Source organism: Rhinolophus sinicus, linkage group LG04, assembly GCF_036562045.2.
Source record: "Rhinolophus sinicus isolate RSC01 linkage group LG04, ASM3656204v1, whole genome shotgun sequence".
Classification (NCBI taxonomy): domain Eukaryota; kingdom Metazoa; phylum Chordata; class Mammalia; order Chiroptera; family Rhinolophidae; genus Rhinolophus; species Rhinolophus sinicus.
In genome coordinates, this window is record NC_133754.1 from 95,465,962 (window position 1) to 95,482,975 (window position 17,014).

A 17,014-nucleotide genomic window follows, 5' to 3' on the forward strand; every position below is an offset into this window, starting at 1 on the left:
TACATCTGCTGATGAAGGATGTGGTTTTTTTTTTTAAGAGTACTTAAGTGCAAGCAAGATTCCACCAATCAGAGGCTAGCAAGCTCAGCTCTAGGTGCCTTTCCCCCTCCCCCCCACCCCAAAATACTCATTCTATTCCTGAATTATTTGATGCACTCACTTCTGAGCTGGGCAAAGCATTTTCTTATTCTCTAAATATATTCTTTCCGAGGGAGCAACGGTTTGTGTGTCTTGGGGGAAAAACTACAGTTAGACTCTAATGCTTCCAAAGGATTTAAACAAGGTTTAGTTTCCCTGGAAACCAGGCTCTTTCCTGATTGTTGTACACATCTTTTTGTGTGAGATCAGTAGCACCTGAATCTCTTGATAGTAGAGGCCACCTTGAAACTGAAAATATGCTTTGTGTTTTCAAACGTATCCTTGTTGTTTAAAGAAAAACTCAGACAGCAGACAGCATTGTGAATGTTTGGTCTTAGCTGCTATCACAAGAGAAGGAAGGGTGTGTGTGTGTGTGTGTGTGTGTGTGTGTGTGTGTGTGTGTGTGTGGTGATAGAAAAGAAAATCTAGGATTTATGAAAGCTCAGGTTTTTAATAAGTTGTGGAGTCACTGAAGGTCGGAGCCGGCTAGCACAGTTATCACTCTGTGCTGAGGTTCCTGTGTTCGGATTACTGCGAGCATTATGACGGAGAAGCTAATCTTTTGTGGCCAGTGCTGCTTGCCTGTGTTGATAAGTACGATTAACAATTTTAAAAGTCGAACACATTATTAAATGCCTTATAGCGGCCCATAAAGCTCCTGGCCACCCAGGCGTCACAGCAAAATGAGAAGCAAGTTCAGGCCTACGATTCCTGACCCTTTTGGGTAAGTATGCCCCCATGTTCGGTTTTCACGTTGATTTCAGTCAAATTGTGCAGAGCCCTTGTTAGAAAGCATTCAGATGTGAACCAAAACATGGGAATGTGCTTTTGGTTTGCAAAGTTGTAAATAGATCGTGTTCCTTGTAGTTTCAGAATCTACTTTAGGTCTGTTTGTTTTTGTTTTGTTTTTTCCTTCTGAAATTTCAAAGTGAACTCTGAAAGAGATACTGGGTTTTTTAAAGAAATTTCGCTCAATTTTGATGGTAGCCCTGAATAAAAGTCAAAGCTCTAGGCTACATACAAATTGGGTTAGGCAATGAGAGGGGGCATAATCTTCCGACCAGTGGAAGAAATCCAGTTTACAAAGTGATCGGCCTGGCTTGCCTGTGACCAGAGGCTTTGTTCTTGGAAACTGCAGCTTCATTGTTGATGGTCATTAGCATCATAATTAAAGCAGGATTTCTGTGCTCAGAATTAAAGATAACCCCATTGAAAATTTAAACCAGTGTAAGATTTGATATTTACAGGTCAATGGTTAGTAGACAGTAGGGGTGAAAGGAAAATACAAACACAGAATTAGGATAGACACTCCTGAAGAATAGCAGTGCCAGTTTCCAAAAGGCAAACCCCTTCTTGTAGTATTGCTATGAACACAATGCAGGAAATTGGCATCGCCCCAGCAGGTAGTTTATCCTTCTGCCTCGCTGTTGACTTTTTCTGGTCTGTAGCTGCTGAACCCCTGAACTTCATATACCTCCCCTGTCTTGACAATAGAAACCACCAGCCAGCTTTCCCGGGCATCAGATTTGTAGGAAAGAGGTTGATGTAATGGAGATCCCGCCCCCTTTTTCTCTGTTGCTTATATCCCGAGCCCATTGTGGACACAGTGAATCTTGTACCACATGATTTTGTTTGCTGTTTTTCTTTTTTTTAAATTAAAATTTATTGAGGTGACAATGGTTAGTAAAGTTACATAGGTTTCAAGTGTACAATTCTGTAATACATCATCTATATATCACATTGTGTGTTCACCACCCAGAGTCAGTTCTCCTTCCATCACCATATATTTGACCCCCTTTACCCTCTTCTATCAAACCCTCTCCCCCTTAACTTCTAGTAACCACTAACCTATTGTCTTTGTCTATGAGTTTTTGTTTCTTTGTCTTGTTCCTTTGTTGCTTTCAGTTTTATATCCCACATATCAGTGAAATCATATGGTTCTCTACTTTTTCTGTCTGACTTATTTTGGTCAGCATAATAATCTCAAGAGCCGTCCATTGTTGCCCAGTTTTTCAATATGACTTCCCAATGCACGGTTGACTTTTTTGCTGACAAGTTCCCCCACCCCCTAATTTTTCTCTCTCTTTCTTTTTTAGGTAATTTAATCCAGAAGTTTATAACTTTTGGAATTTTACAAATACTGAAATAGAAATCCTAAATGTACAGTGGAATATCCACACAGATAAAGCAGAGCTGACGTTTCCAAACTGTACCTGATGTGGAACTAAGTTCTTATCATTTGAGTTCCATGTAGAGCTGTCATTGCTTTTGATTCGTTTTTCTTAGGCCTCATGCTGCAGATACACTGTCAGACTTTTCTTATATAATCTTTTTGGATAAAGAAACTTAAAAAAAAAAAATCAGGGTCAGTGTTAGGTACCGCAGAATGAGTCGTGGGAGACCAAAATTGGTCTATTAGAATTTCTTTGGCGTGTTTGAGCTGTGGGAGGTCAGGCTAGAGAAGAGGGAAAAGACCATAACCTCCCCGAACAAAAGGGGTATGGAGTTTTATAGGCGGGGTAAACAAGGTGGCACCCCTTCAATGCTTTAGGGGGTTTTCCTTGACAAACGGTTTCAGGGCATGACCAAGCCCTCCAGCTCCACAGGCAGGCCAGGCCGGCTGTTCACAGGTCCCTAGGAGATAAAGCAAGACAGGATCAAGACAAGATGGCTTTTAAGATAAGGTTTCTGCTCCTGGCCTCAATATGGCTTAACAGTCAGTAACGCAAGTAGCCAAGCAAATTACCTTGATTTGCTTCATAATAAGAATATATCAGAGATTTGGGGTAGGTCACGTCAATCTAAAAACAGAATGGTTTCACAAAACTTTCCATTTTAAACAACACTAACAGCAAAATAAAAATGTATAATTTTATAATGAAACGTAACATTTTCCCCAGAACAAGAAAGGGGACTGAATATAGTAGAAATTACATGATAGCTTGTTTAGGAAGTTTCAATGCTAGAAAAGGGATTTGTGAAGTTTGTTTTACAAGCACAATAAGCACGTGGGTTTATTTGGTTTTCGACATTACCTGGAATTGGTCGCTGCTGAAATTGTGTGGGAGGCATGCATAGTACCCTAAGAGCCTGAAAACCACAAGTGGCAACTTGAAAATGGGTTCTATGCCACTGGACACTGTGGGAAGCCACAAAGCCCTCATTGTGCACATCTGGACTAGCCTTCACCTGTCTGCGGGACCCCTGCACACTGGTACATGTCCCCGCTTGCTTGTTCTCTGGCAGCACCGAAGCAACTCAATGTCCAAACCTGAAAGTGTGACATTTTCATTGCATACGTAGGAGTAACCCAACAGTAGAGGGTGGTGTTTACTTCCTGCTGAAAATGGGGTGGACACAAAGCCGGCGTACTCCAAATATGCGTGTTCTTGCTAGAGGGACAGTCTGTCACCTGCAGCAAGTAAATGAATTGAATGCTACTCAGTTTTTTCATTTGTGAGTTTGTGTGGTCACTCATTTATCTATCTATTGTACCATTCTGCGCCGGATGTAAAACTATTAGAGAGGAACAGGAGGGCCAGATCTCGGCTTCCGGGGGGAACAAGTGACCCGCCCATAAAGAAAGGCACAGGCAGGTTTGTGACTCCATTCTGGAGCAGTGCTGCGTCCTTGGTCTGGCCTCGCTGGTACCAGACTCTTCACTACATAGTCTCTTGGGTTCCATTGGGGTAGCTAGTAGCTTCCTTATTTGTTCATTTGAAGATCTCCAAGATATATTGGTAAGTGAGCAAGATAAGTCTTTAAAGAATGCACTTTGTATTCTTTTTATATGAAAATAATTATCTAATATGTGTATATGTACATATATGTATAGATGTATGTGTATATTTTACAAATATGAATATATATATATCATATATATATATATATATATATATATATATATATAACATTTGGAAGATAGATGCTAAATTGTTAATACTGATTACCTCTAAGGAAGAAAGTAGAATTAGGAGTTGGGAATAAAAACGGGCTTTTGTTTGATTTTTTACAATGAGCATTATTTGGTGTAGTTAACGTATTTTAAAGAAAAATATTTTAAAGTGTTTTTTTTATTTGTTCGTTTGTTTTTTAAATTTTTGTATTGGGGAATTTGGGGAACATTATGCTTTTCCAGGGCCCATCAGCTCCAAGTCCAGTCGCCATTTTCCATTTTCAGTTTCAGCGGGTGCAGCCCACCATGCTGGGAGTTGAACCGACAACCCTGTTAACAGCTCATACTCTAACCAACAGTGCCAACCAGCGGCCCTTAAAGGTTATTTTTGTTAGTTATTAAAATGTGTTACATATTCTTTGATTTCACTTTGTGAAGATAGCAAAACAATTTATTAAAAATGAATGAACCCATCCTACAGGCTGAGAGCTAAGTTTTCATATTTGTAATTACATTCGTAGCAGAATGCAAATAATGCAAATAAAACACACATTTCTAGTGTGTTTTTTGATTCCTTCTTGAAAAGAAAGCAGTGACTTTCTTAGAATCTAGTATCTAAACCAGGTATGACCAAAAGAAACATCTTTGTCCTGAGCTCTTTAGCCAATCAAACTTTGATCTTTTGCTGATGTTAAATGGGTTGCATGCCCCATGCTGTCTTTATCTGTGAACTGAAATGGTCATACTGGTCACACACAACTGTTGGGTTCTTTTTGCTAGATAATGGTAACCAAAGAAGAAATTTGGAAGCAAAGGAGGGTCAACTACTCTCCCCAAAACCACGTCATATTGATAAAACATCTAACACCATTTAGGGATGTAGACTGGGGCTTTATCACCAGAGATACAGGAAAAGGTCTTACCAGATTTTTACATTGAAATATTTTGAGCCAATCCATATTTCTTTAATATCTTAAATCCACTGAGCACATTAGCCAACACTAAGAATTTTCATCAGTTGAAACTCATTTTTGACACTTAGAATGCTAAGCAGAGATTGTTGATGGAGAGATGGTACCAGCCAGGCTTATATCAACAGATTCTGAAGTACAGGCTCTTTCCTTAGGATACCAGCTAGACTGCCTCAGATGATGAATGTTTGATTAGATGCTCGCAGCACATAGGTTACAGCTTAACCTAAGTAACACACACATAATGTTGCACCATATCTGCTCAGGTGTTTGAAATTACAGACGCATACTGTAATTAGCTATTCATGGAGAGAATTCTGTTTCTTGAATTGCAATTAATCAGCTTCAGTTCTATCAGTGTAGCCCTAATCACCTATATTTTAAAATTCTCACTTATGGAATGATAAATAACATGTATTGAATGTTCCCAGCATTTTACATATATTAACCCACTTAATTTTCACAGCCCCAAGCGGGGTAGATGCTCTTATTATCCATTTGATAATGAGGGGTCTCAAATAACTTGTCCAAACTCACGCAGACTGTACCGGGCAGAGTCCAGATTGGAACCCAGGCATTCGGGATGTGAAGTACAGATTTTCCCTGCATTAAAGAGAACATACTGTCTCATCTATGAAGCCATACTGCCCTGACCAGCTGCGAAATACTGCTCTAATTTCGCTCTTGCACAGATTCTGCGCACAAGGCAACCCTTCTGCATGTTGTTACATCAGGATGGATTTTCCCTTGACCTGCAGCACTCCTCTGTGGAGTCCCTGTTTCTTCGATGTGCATTTCCTCGCTACATAGCTTACAAGAAACAGTTCATAGTCAGGCTTTGGTCTCTGCAAACAAGAAAATAAAATCCCCAGGGAGCCATACCCTTCTTCAGGTGCCCTTTCAAAGGACGCAGACTCCCAGGGTTTACTGTTGAGGTTTCACACCATGCAATCAGCCTAGACTCTACTTCTTGTATGTGGTCATTAAAGATGTCCTATAATTGAAAAGAAAGGGACTGATGATTGAAATATGATGGATGATTGCTGCACTTGCTTTATGAACTTGTGTTCCACTTACACCTGAGCGTGGAGGGTGCTTGTGAGGCTTGCCTGACTTCTTATGCCCAGAGTTTGATAAAAATGGGAAGCTTCGGATGCCATGCCATTTGCTTTACCATCCGGTATCATCCTTAAAATACTTTTGTACCAAACATGGATGGTGTTCCTTTTCGAGGACTGATTTGCCCAGGCATATGAGTATTGGACTTTAGACCATGACGATGGGCAGGGCGGGGTGACGCAGGTTTCTAGGTTTCTGGTACCTTTGAGTTGGTGACTGTGGACAGAGCTGACACATACATTTGGGTAAGTTGTAAAATGTGCCACTCTTGGTTCTGGGGAAGACAGGTGCGAATCTGGGAGTAGAATCCTACCATGGGGTCCTTGCCAGGTGTTCTTTCCACTCCCCAGTATTTCACTTCTTTTGTCATAAATTTACTCTCCGCCGGCAACTTGTCTTCTGTGTATGTTCCTTACCCACTGGCTCTCTGGGGCCCATCACCAACCCTTTACAACAGCTTTCTTGTAGCAGCATGTATATTGTAAACTTCTGCATCGTGTCGCGTTATATGACTGGTCCATAATTTATTTTGAAGTTCCCTATTGGTGGGCATTCATGTAGTTTGCAGTCTTTTGCTCCTACAAATAATGTCAAAATAAAAACTCAAATATATTTGTACATCTGTCAGCAAATATCTCCAGGAACAATCCTCTAGGTAGGATTTTCTCTGACTCATCTCCCTTGACTTTCATATCTATGCAAGTTGCCTCTAGCACCCTTCTTGTTGTCTTCTTTTTAATATCGTCCTCCAAGTTTAAGCCTTCATGACCTCTTGCTTAAATTATTGCAGTAACCTCCTTAGTGGGCCAGTCTGCCTACCGTCTCCTTTATATTCCTTCATAAACATGCTTTCTGGATCTCACTGCTCAGATCATGTTATACCTGAACTCAAACACCTCCAAGGGTTCACGATTGCTGGTTGAACTTAGTATTAACTTCCCACCTCCCCTCGTAGCATCCAAGGCCATTCCACAGTAAGTTCTGCTCCCCACACTTCTCTCATCCCCCGTGGTGGTTCCCCTCCATGTTCCCTACGTTTCAGCAGAAGCAGATAGTTCACTGTTTCCTAAGCTTTATGGCTTCTGTCTCTTTCTGTGCCTTAAAGCTCATTCATCACTCTAGGGGTGTCCTCTCTCAAGTGCCCTCCCTCTCGTCCGGCCTGTGCAAATCTTCCCCAACTTTAATGCTACCACCCTAGTCATGTTTTCTGGATTCACCCACTCCTACTCCCACTCCCCAATCTAGATGCTATCCTTCCCTCTTGAACCCCAAAACACTCTTTCTATTCCCCACTGTTCTCATCTCCTGTTTTGGATTGTAATCGTTTGTGCCACTGTAAGTCCACTTCTGGAGAGCTGGAAGCATGCAGCCTCGGAGGTGTCTGGTAGAACGCCTCACATATTATAAGAGTAGAAAGATATTTCTTAGATTAGATCTTCACAGTTAGTAAATTCTCTTACCCCAAGTTGGTATAATCCTGCAGTTTGAGGGGAAGAGATCATGCACGTGACGCCATTCTGGAAATAGATTAACTTTCCCACGTGCTTAGTCAAGAACACGGAAGTGCCCTGGCAGTGGGGTGGCAGGCAGGCTGGGAGCAAGAGCCTCTGTCGGCTGCCTTTCCTTAGTCCAGGGTCCACAGCCCACAGGGACAGGGTCCCACTGGATTTGGAAAGCTTACTGCTTGCCAGCCACAGCCCACAAAGACTTGCATCCCCATGGAGGAAGAATTTACCCTAACAATCCCTGTACTTTCATTAAGGGGATGTTTACAAACATCCTGGCTCTTGACTCACACTCATTGTCAGCAGGATGATGTTCTCACGGGAGGAAGTGGGGAAGTAGGGGTGAGTGTAGAGAAAGCTGGATCAGATCAGGGGTTCCTGAACAAAATCTCGTGTCTTTTCAGTGACCTAGAAAGGCTCTTTCCTTGCAAATCTCAATCTCGCATTTGAGGAGACAGGAAGGACACACAGGTAGTCTCAACCTTGAAGTATCTGATTTTTCATTTTGAAGCTCTGGCTCCTTACAATAATCCACACTCCCTCCTTTCGAATGAGTAACTCTTATCTAGCTCAGTGTCTCATTCATTCACTTATTGAACAAATGCCAGTTGTGTGTATCCCTTGAGGGGTTCACAGAGTAATGGCAGCTGACAGCTCCAGGATTCTATTGTGAGAATGTGGAAGGACTAAAGTTTCAAACTTTTGCTTCTCCACCCGCCTCTGACCTATGCTGACCGCATATTCTCTCATGGAAAGTTCAGATATTCAAAATCTGAGTTACTGTATCCTCAGCACGCACTTTATACTCTGCACATTATTCCCAGAATCCTTTTATCTTTAGCTTTCCTTATCACAGCCTGCGGTGTTTAGTTTGGTGCCATCCTTTGCCAGATTAAATATTTATATTTATTTCACATTCTCTCTCTTGTTGAAAAGAACAATAAAAACATTGACTAATAACAGCAAAGTACTTTATGATCCTAATCTAGTTTTGCAATCACCTGTGAGGTTGCCAGAGCTTATTCTGTGCCCTTTATATTCAAGGACATTGTCCAAGAAACAAAACTGAGACTTGAATCCAGGTCTTCTGGCTTTGGATCCTAGCTGTCTTCAAATCTTGAGCCTTATTTCAGTAACACGCAGGTCCACTATTGGCTCCAAATATGCAGTCCATCTACCTGATATGGTTTGATTACATTTTCTGGCTGTGCAGACAACGTAAGTCTAAAAATACTCCCTCTGTCCCCCTGGTTCACAGAGCAGACTGGTGCCACACATTCACCTGTTCAACTCTGCTTGATAGAGAAAGCTTCTCTCTTCTAGAACCTGAAATGCATCTGTGTGTTCTCTCCATTCACCAAGTTCTTTGGTGGTTTAAATACCAGCAAATCCTGTTGGTTAGGAGGTGTGATGCCATCTGAATATGAACGATGACTTGTGTTTTAGGATGGAAAAGGACAAGAGCACCAGTTTTGTAATGGGCTAGGTTGGCGTTTACTCCTTTCCATATTCTCTGTGGAATCAGTTTTCATAATTGTATCATATTAAAAATGAGTCGTGTGTGTGTGTGTGTGTGTGTGTGTGTGTGTGTGTGTGCATGCGCCTGTGTGTGCATGCGCCTGTGTTTCAGTCCTGGGCATTTGCTTTTAAGTCTCATTAGGCATGGAAAAACCCAAGCCTGGTTTAAAGCTCTTCCTCCTGTCCTGTGAAGTTTCAGACTAACTTAAAATGGGATTTGTTACGTAACATACATGCTTGGCACTGGTGTGGGGGCAACCCTAGGAGAGGATAGCCCCTCCTGGTTTATGACAGCCTGGCAGCTTTTCCCTCTAGTATGTGCCATAGCTGCAGAGCCAGATTTAAAACAGAGGATTTATAGCAAATCCAGCTGTGAGTTTTCATTTTCTCTCTCAGAGCCGGAGGCGGGGCCAAAACCAACCTCCAACCAGGCAAACCATTGATCAGGCTAGAATGAGTGGAACAGTCTCACAGACAACAACTAAGCACAGAGGAAATATTAGCTGGCAGAGATAACGAAGAGGAAACACTCAGTGACAGATGTACCATCTGTCAGTTTCGGAGGAGCAATTTTCAAGAAAACAGAAAATGAAGAAGAGGGTGGTTTTGTTTCAAAGGTACAACACAGCCTAAGGACATTTTTAAACAAAGTAAGTTTGTATTCCATAGAAAAAGAGGTCCTGGTAGTGGTGAGACAACAGTTACTTCCTATTTGCACTGTGAGTTTTGTTATTGATATATAAAGTTTCTTTGTGGTGTATTTGATATTTAGAAGTATAGTGTTTCAACAAGAACTGGATTTAAAACTTAAAATAGTGCCTCTCATTTTGATTATTCACTTTAAGAACATTTGGCAGTTACAGTAAGATTATTTTACTTTAATTTAACTTCAGAATTTTTAAAATCTCAATTAGACAATAGATATTGATATAGGACTTTCTGTTTTTGAATTATGGTCAAAATTATTTGTATCTTTCCTCAAAGGTAATTTAGTGAGAAAGTGTCCATCTCTCAGATATAAGAGGCTGGCAGGAAATGCTATTTGTTGGATGCTTAATTACATGCAACTGGTTACGTAAATAACCATGACCTACACTTCTGCGTGCCTTCAAAATAATGTTATTGTGTTGACATAGTTTTTAAAGGAAGCTGCTTCTGGAACTTCTTTTAGTTTATTTTTCTAAAAAACCCTTTTACTCTTTTCCAGAACATCAGCTACCATCTAAAACGATCCTGTTATTTATGTTTAATACATTTTCAAACATATTAGTTTTAAAACAAAGTTGGACTTGCGGTGTTTGTTGTTGTATGTTACATTCTAAGTAGTTTGCATTTGATATCATATATTGTATGTTTATTAAGCTGGGACTAATTCCAAAGAGATCTAAAGCAGTGATTTGGAAAGCTAAGCTTATATGAGCAATAGCAAAAAGTTTTGAGGGGGATCACAGGAGCTCCTTTACTACAAAAAGGCAATTTTCTTACAATTTACTCAGGCAAAAAGGGGCTTATTTTGCATTGGCGTTAGCAGGCTGTCTAGTCCAAACCAGAAGTGGAAGCACTGGCTGTAAATCCGCAAAAGCAGAAACCATTCAGTGTTGTGGCCCAATATGGATGTCAGAACTTTGTAGCGTGTGTGGGAAAATGGCCATCGTCCAAGGTCTGGAATCATTTATCTTCTGGTAGAGTCTAGAAGACAACTGTTGCATGCATTTTACAGAAATCCTTGCTGATTGATTTCATTTACATAGAGCACACGTAGTGACTGATGGTGGGGACGACTGCAAGTGGGGGAGATGTATTGATCGATTTCTGCTTTTCCTGACATCCTGGTCTCATTAGTGTTCTTGGCACTTTTGACTGAGATTGTGCTGTTACTGACAACCATATGGTTTGTACAGGGCCCTTTCCACACATTTCATAATGAATGCCACATTTGTGTCTTCTCTTATTGGGGGAGTCAGAAACTGAAAGCTGAACATTTTGTCTTCCTGTCTTTTCAGAAGCTTACCCTATTTCCTACAGTCTAGATTTGAAGAATGAAAGGGAGTAAGTATCGGTAGACAGAGGTCTCTGTGGACTAAGAGCAACTTATGCAAGTCAATAGGGATGTGTGTGTGGATATTCTTTGTGAAATTCTGGAACATGCTCGTCTTGATGTGTAGACTAGTGTCTGTCTGTGAGGGTATCAGATATGCCAGCCAGTAAATTCTGCGTGAGCTAATCTCACATGTGCTGACATATGCTGACGTGACAGGGTAGCATCCAAGCCTTTCTTTCTAATGTGTGAAAGAATACTTGCCAATTTCTCACTGTACCCACATCAGATCTCATGAAGACATTCTGAATTTATTACAAGGACCAAGATAACAGACGTCTTAGATTTCAGCCACTATCCCTATGTTGTCTAACTCGGTAACCTCGAGGAAGAGAACTAACATTGTAGTAAATGTTTCACTGCTTAACAATATAACGAATAATTCTAGCCATCTCTTTGTCTCCTAGGACAATTTCACATGTCAGTAAGATATTTATGTCATATGCTGTTAGCTTTTAGTATAGATGTTATTTTTGAAGGTGCCCCCATTTCCTTGGACAAAAATGTACTGCACTGAAAAACCTGAAAAACTCTTGGTCACTAAAAACAGAATTCTCTAATCTTATATAGCGGTACTTTGTTGGCAGTAGCCTACTCTTGAAGCTTCTTGCACCAAGCGTTTTTCTCTGTGTGGAATTATCCTTTGATTTGTGCATCACAGTTTTCGGCATTGCGAAGTATTAGTCATTTCCTCGATCAGGTTGAAGTTTTACAAATTGAGTTAAAATTAGTGCAATATTGCTTTTGTTTAGTACAGTCAAATGTGTATGTATATATATATATATATATAAAATATATATGTATATATAACATATATATTTTATATATATGTTATATATAATATATATACTATATATTATAAAATATCTAGAATATATATATTATATAAAATATATACATACGCACACACATAGATATGTGTATTTAATTCCTGATATAAGAAAAATGTGTGATAGTGCAAATTAAGGTACCTAATATTTCTTACATTTTATATATACATACATACCGTATTTAAATCAATATATGCTTATATATGCTTATCTTCATATACGGTGTATATACATAAAATCTTGACAAAATATTCTAATAACAGCAACAGTATATAGAATATTAAAAGTAAAAATATAAGGGCCATTAGTGTGTTTTCATTTTAAACCATTTTCATTTTAAGTATAGTGCAAAGGACATCAGAAGTCGGAAGTCAGCCCTGCCAATCTCAGCTGCCATTACCACCATGCTCCCAACAAAACCATCCCCGTGGGCACTATTCACTGAATTGTGAAGCATGGCAGCCCTGCGAGCTACTTCACTCAACCGTGTCATCTTGGGCAAGTCACTTCCCCCTACTGACTCGTAGTTCCTCTGCTGCAATCTGGGACTAGGAATGCATACTTTACCATATTAGGTCCTTGCAGACGTCAAATGACATAATAATATGTACATGAAAATGCTTTAAAAACTTTAAAGTCACTCTTTCTGGGAATATTCCTTTCTTCCCTTTCTTAACAAATCCTCCCCATCACTCAAAGGCTTCTCTTAACCATTTTCTGATCTTCTCAAAGGTGTGTTTTCTCCTTCTTTTGACTCCCTAGAGCCTTTCTTGGAAAGAACTAACCAGCTTGCCAGTCATGTTCTCCCCACCAGTTTGACCCTAATTCCCCCTGTGCTTGCACACCTCCATGCTCCGCTCATTTCATTCCCTGGGCTCTACTGAATACTCTCTCCACTACTTTTTATAATTCCCTTTGGCCTTGAAAGCTACCTGAAGGGTGACTAGTCAGCGAAGGCTTCCCAATACTCTTCCTGCTCGGAGTAAGGAGCTTCTTCATCCATTGTTTCCGCAGTATAAACTTCTAACGAAGTTCTTATCATGTTCTACTTTCTCTGTTTATGTATCTGCCTCCCTTCGTGGGCTCCTTGGAGACAGGGAAGGCACCATGTTTCTTTGGTTCCCTGGTGCCTACCATAGTTTCTCGTAACGGGCTTGTGTTTAAGTACTATTTGTTGAATGAATGAACAAGTCATTACCTTTCTATACCATTCTGAAAATTTTCTTTTGTTTGTGATATGCTATAATCACATACATTTGGGGACAGAATCCAGGTCCTCATTTCTATGTCTGAAATAATTTGACTATCATCACATAATAGCCTATACACCGTCGTAGGCTGGGAAAGCCCTATATGTAATCACCAATAGATAGATAACCTACTAATCCTATCAGAGTCCTACTAATTACACTTAGCTAACTAAAAATTAAAACTGCCAATCAACTATCTCTATTTGGAGGTAGCCTTGATATATCTGTGGCTAGATACGTTTTTCAAAAGAAAATCTGATCATCTTTTTGAAAGGCAGTTTGGCAGTGTTTATCAAGCCCCTCTGTCTAGTAATTCTCCTTCTAGGAAATTATCCTTCGGAAGTGGTTAAAAAAAAAATGTAGACAAAGCTTCCTGAACAAAGATATTTAACATGATATTAGTTATAAATAATATGAAAAATGGCAAATAAGTTGAATGACCAGCATTATTTTAATAATCAGAATAAAGTTCTCAATAATACAAAGGTGAAATGATCAATTATATACGATTGTATTGACCTAAGGGCTGCCTTTTTTTTAGATATTTTACATAGAACCAAAGATCTACTTGGAGTAATCCAGTTTAGCAACTTTTTACCAGGCTTCTAATTTTACTACTCTCCCCATTTTTAATTTAGAAAATGTTGAAAATAAGATAAACTTTGAGACCAAAGTTTGAAAACTCATTGAAGGAGCAATAATCTTAGCATTAGGAGGGGCCTAAAGGCCTGTCCTACCTATTTCATTAAAAAGCAGACTGTCACTAAAAGATAGAAATCTAACTGGCCTGACTTTTGTCTCCAACTGAGGTTAAAAACAGTTAAAAAGGGAAAACTTGAGTCTGCTTGTTAAATGACTATGAAGAAAACTATGTAAATTGCAGAGGCTTTTTATAATCCCTTATTTAATCTCCTTTTACATGGAATAACTGACAGAGGCAAAGCCATTCTATCATAACAGTTTCTGCAAGTTATATCAGGATAAACCACAGGAATACTAGAAATAATCTACCAGGTCAGGGTTGTGTAGTCAGTTGAACACTGAGCCGAGTTAGAAGCCCCACTCTCTTTTGCCACCTCGCCGATGCATGGGTTGTGCTTTTGCTGATGGAGATACACTATCCACCACCTACCTCTTTGTTCAAGAGGGGAGGTTTTCTTTTTTCACTTCTTGGAAAAATACTTGACATGTATCCTGAGTCCATGCCACTCCCTGAAGCTCTCAGTAAAAAGGCCAGGGTGCAGAAGTACTGGGCAGGCACATTTCCTCAGCAGGCCTGTCCTCCTTGTCTTAAAAGGGCAGACAAGCATGTACCTTCTTTAAAGACATTTCTAAGCAGTCCTGTTTGGCATGTTGCAGAAAAAGTGATGACAAGTCCCCTGCTTCAAAGAGTTCACTGTTTATATGGTGAAGGAATGCCAACTTCAGAAATGAACACAAACTCAGTAATAAATAGACAAATAAATCCCCGAATGGGCTGCACCCCAGCCGCCCTGCAATGTGCGTGTGTCAGGCTGGGGTGGAGGGAGCAGGGGAAAGCGGCCCGGTGAGGGTGTATGCTACAGGAACGTAAGTCTTCAGAATCGGGAAAGCCCCCTGACCTGGCCCCGTTGTCAGTGAAGCTGAGGGAGCCTGAGGAGAAATGCCTCCACCAGGCTTCACAGGAGCTCACTCCTTGCCAGTGTCTCCCACAAACAGAAATGGGCATAAGGATGAAGGTGGTCAGTTACGTGGCATGAGCTGGGCCGAGCTGGTTACCTGACTCAGAAGGGAATGAGAGAGCAAGCTGCCGGCAGGAGCGCTCTGAATGCTCCAGCTCAGGTAGCCCTGACAGGATAGCAAAGGAGGGCACGAGTATTGTCAGCAACCGGGGGAGAGGAGTTTGCAGGGGTCGGGGGGGGGGTGCTGGTCCCCTTCAACCTCTGCAGAGGGGCCTTGCTGGAGACCGGTTCATCCTGCAGTCAGGAAAGGGGATGAGGTCCCTGCCTGAATCCATTGCTCATGGGTCTAGAATTTAAACTCACTCTATTGCCTCAACGAAGATTATGCTATAAAAGCTTTTGGAATTATTGGTTCTCTACTCCCCACAAGAAAACAATGATTTAGAACAATCTCCTGAGAATGACTGTTCTTTCCACATGTGCTTATTATCCTGCGTACTGAACCATTTGTACTGGGCCTGACCAATGGCTGGCTGTGTACACTCTGGGGACAGGCCCGGGGAGGAGAAACCAGCACACACATGAGATACAATTTCTTGAATTAACCATAAATTACTTCATGAAAAGAACCTTTATGTAACACAGAGGCATCTTGACTGGTGCTCTTTGGGCCTTGCAAGTACTTGAATAAAACCACAAAATGGTTAAACAACAATTGTGAGCCTCACATTAAATAAAAGCAGTTTATTTTTAGCTGAGGATCAAACTCCAAATTAAGTGACGTCTCTGTGCCAGGCATTCCAGCAGAGAGAAATAAGATATCCATATCTTTAGCGTTATTATTAAAGGCTCCGACTTCGTGTTGCTCATGCTACCATTTTATTGTTTCTTTTCAGTCTCACTGACATTCCCTTAGTTGGTGTCGGGCTATTACTTGTACAAAGGATCTAAATGCATTCTTGCTACAATTCTCTTGTCTCAAAATCCACAGCTAGTGACATTGTGCGTTTCATTTTGACAAGCATTTATTGATCGTCTATTATGTACAAGGAACAGTGAAAGGGAGACAGACATAAAATGCCTTTTCAAGGATGTTACAGTCCGATCTTGGGAGCAGATATGAACATAACTCAAGGGAGAATCATTTTTATATTAATCAGAGGTATAAGGGGGTATACTGTGGAGCACATGTTCAAACTGGAAGAATGGGAAAGCTTCACGGGAGGTATGACATTTGAGCTTGGCCTGGAAGCGTCCATAGAGTTCAGTAGAGGGCAAGATAGGGAACAGATATTCAAAATGATATATGTCAGAAAACACAAAGACTTTAAAGTGCTGAGTGTGTTCAAGATAAATGCATGGTCCCCCAGCCTGACTAGACTTTAGGATGTACAAGGTGTGATCATAAAATACGGTGAATGTTTAAATTTAAAAACATTATTGCAGTGAAAGACACATTGTTATTAATCTCCCTCAAAATACGACCCTTCACTTCAAATGTACTTTCCCCATTGTTCTTGCCACTTTCTGAAGCACTTCTCGAAGTCCTCTTTCCTGAGTGTCTTTAGTTGTGCTGTCGTAGCAACTAAAACGTGTCGATTCAAAACGTTTATCTTTCATGGCATTTTGACTTTGGGGAAGGCCAGAAGTCACATGATGCCAGATCTGGGGAATAAGGTGGATGAGGACACACACTAGTGTTCTTATTTGCTAGAAACTGCCATATACCAGAAGCGATGTGTGACACGGACTGTTGTCATGATGGAAGATGAAGTAAAGACACTCACGAAAGAGGACTTCCAGAACTGCTTCAGAAAATGGCAAGAATGATGGGCTAAGTGTGTTCAAAGCGAGGGGGAGTATTTTGAGGGAGATTAATGGCAATGTGTCTTTTACTGTCATAATTTTTTTTTTAATTTAAAACATTCACTGTATTTTCTGATCACACCTTGTATAGAGAGATAGCTGCATTGCGGAATGGGGCTGGAAAGGGAGACTGGGATCAAATCTCTGAAAACTTTTAGATGTT

General features: G+C 40.5%; 1 protein-coding gene across 7 annotated transcripts in view; it reads left to right on the top strand.

The window, feature by feature from the left end:
• Window positions 1-17,014, top strand: part of STARD13 (StAR related lipid transfer domain containing 13) — a 492,881-nt gene that overhangs the window by 385,769 nt on the left and 90,098 nt on the right. The window contains exons 1-2 of one of the 7 annotated variants that reach the window (XM_074330031.1): window positions 9,607-9,796; window positions 12,416-12,572. The exons of 4 other annotated variants lie outside the window; for them this stretch is intronic. In XM_074330031.1, coding sequence (XP_074186132.1) covers window positions 12,530-12,572 — 43 coding nt within the window. In that variant the 5' untranslated portion in view covers window positions 9,607-9,796; window positions 12,416-12,529. Of the gene's footprint in view, window positions 1-9,606; window positions 9,797-12,415; window positions 12,573-17,014 lie in introns of those variants that run through there. 2 more of the 7 variants (XM_074330030.1, XM_074330032.1) reach the window with 2 other exon arrangements.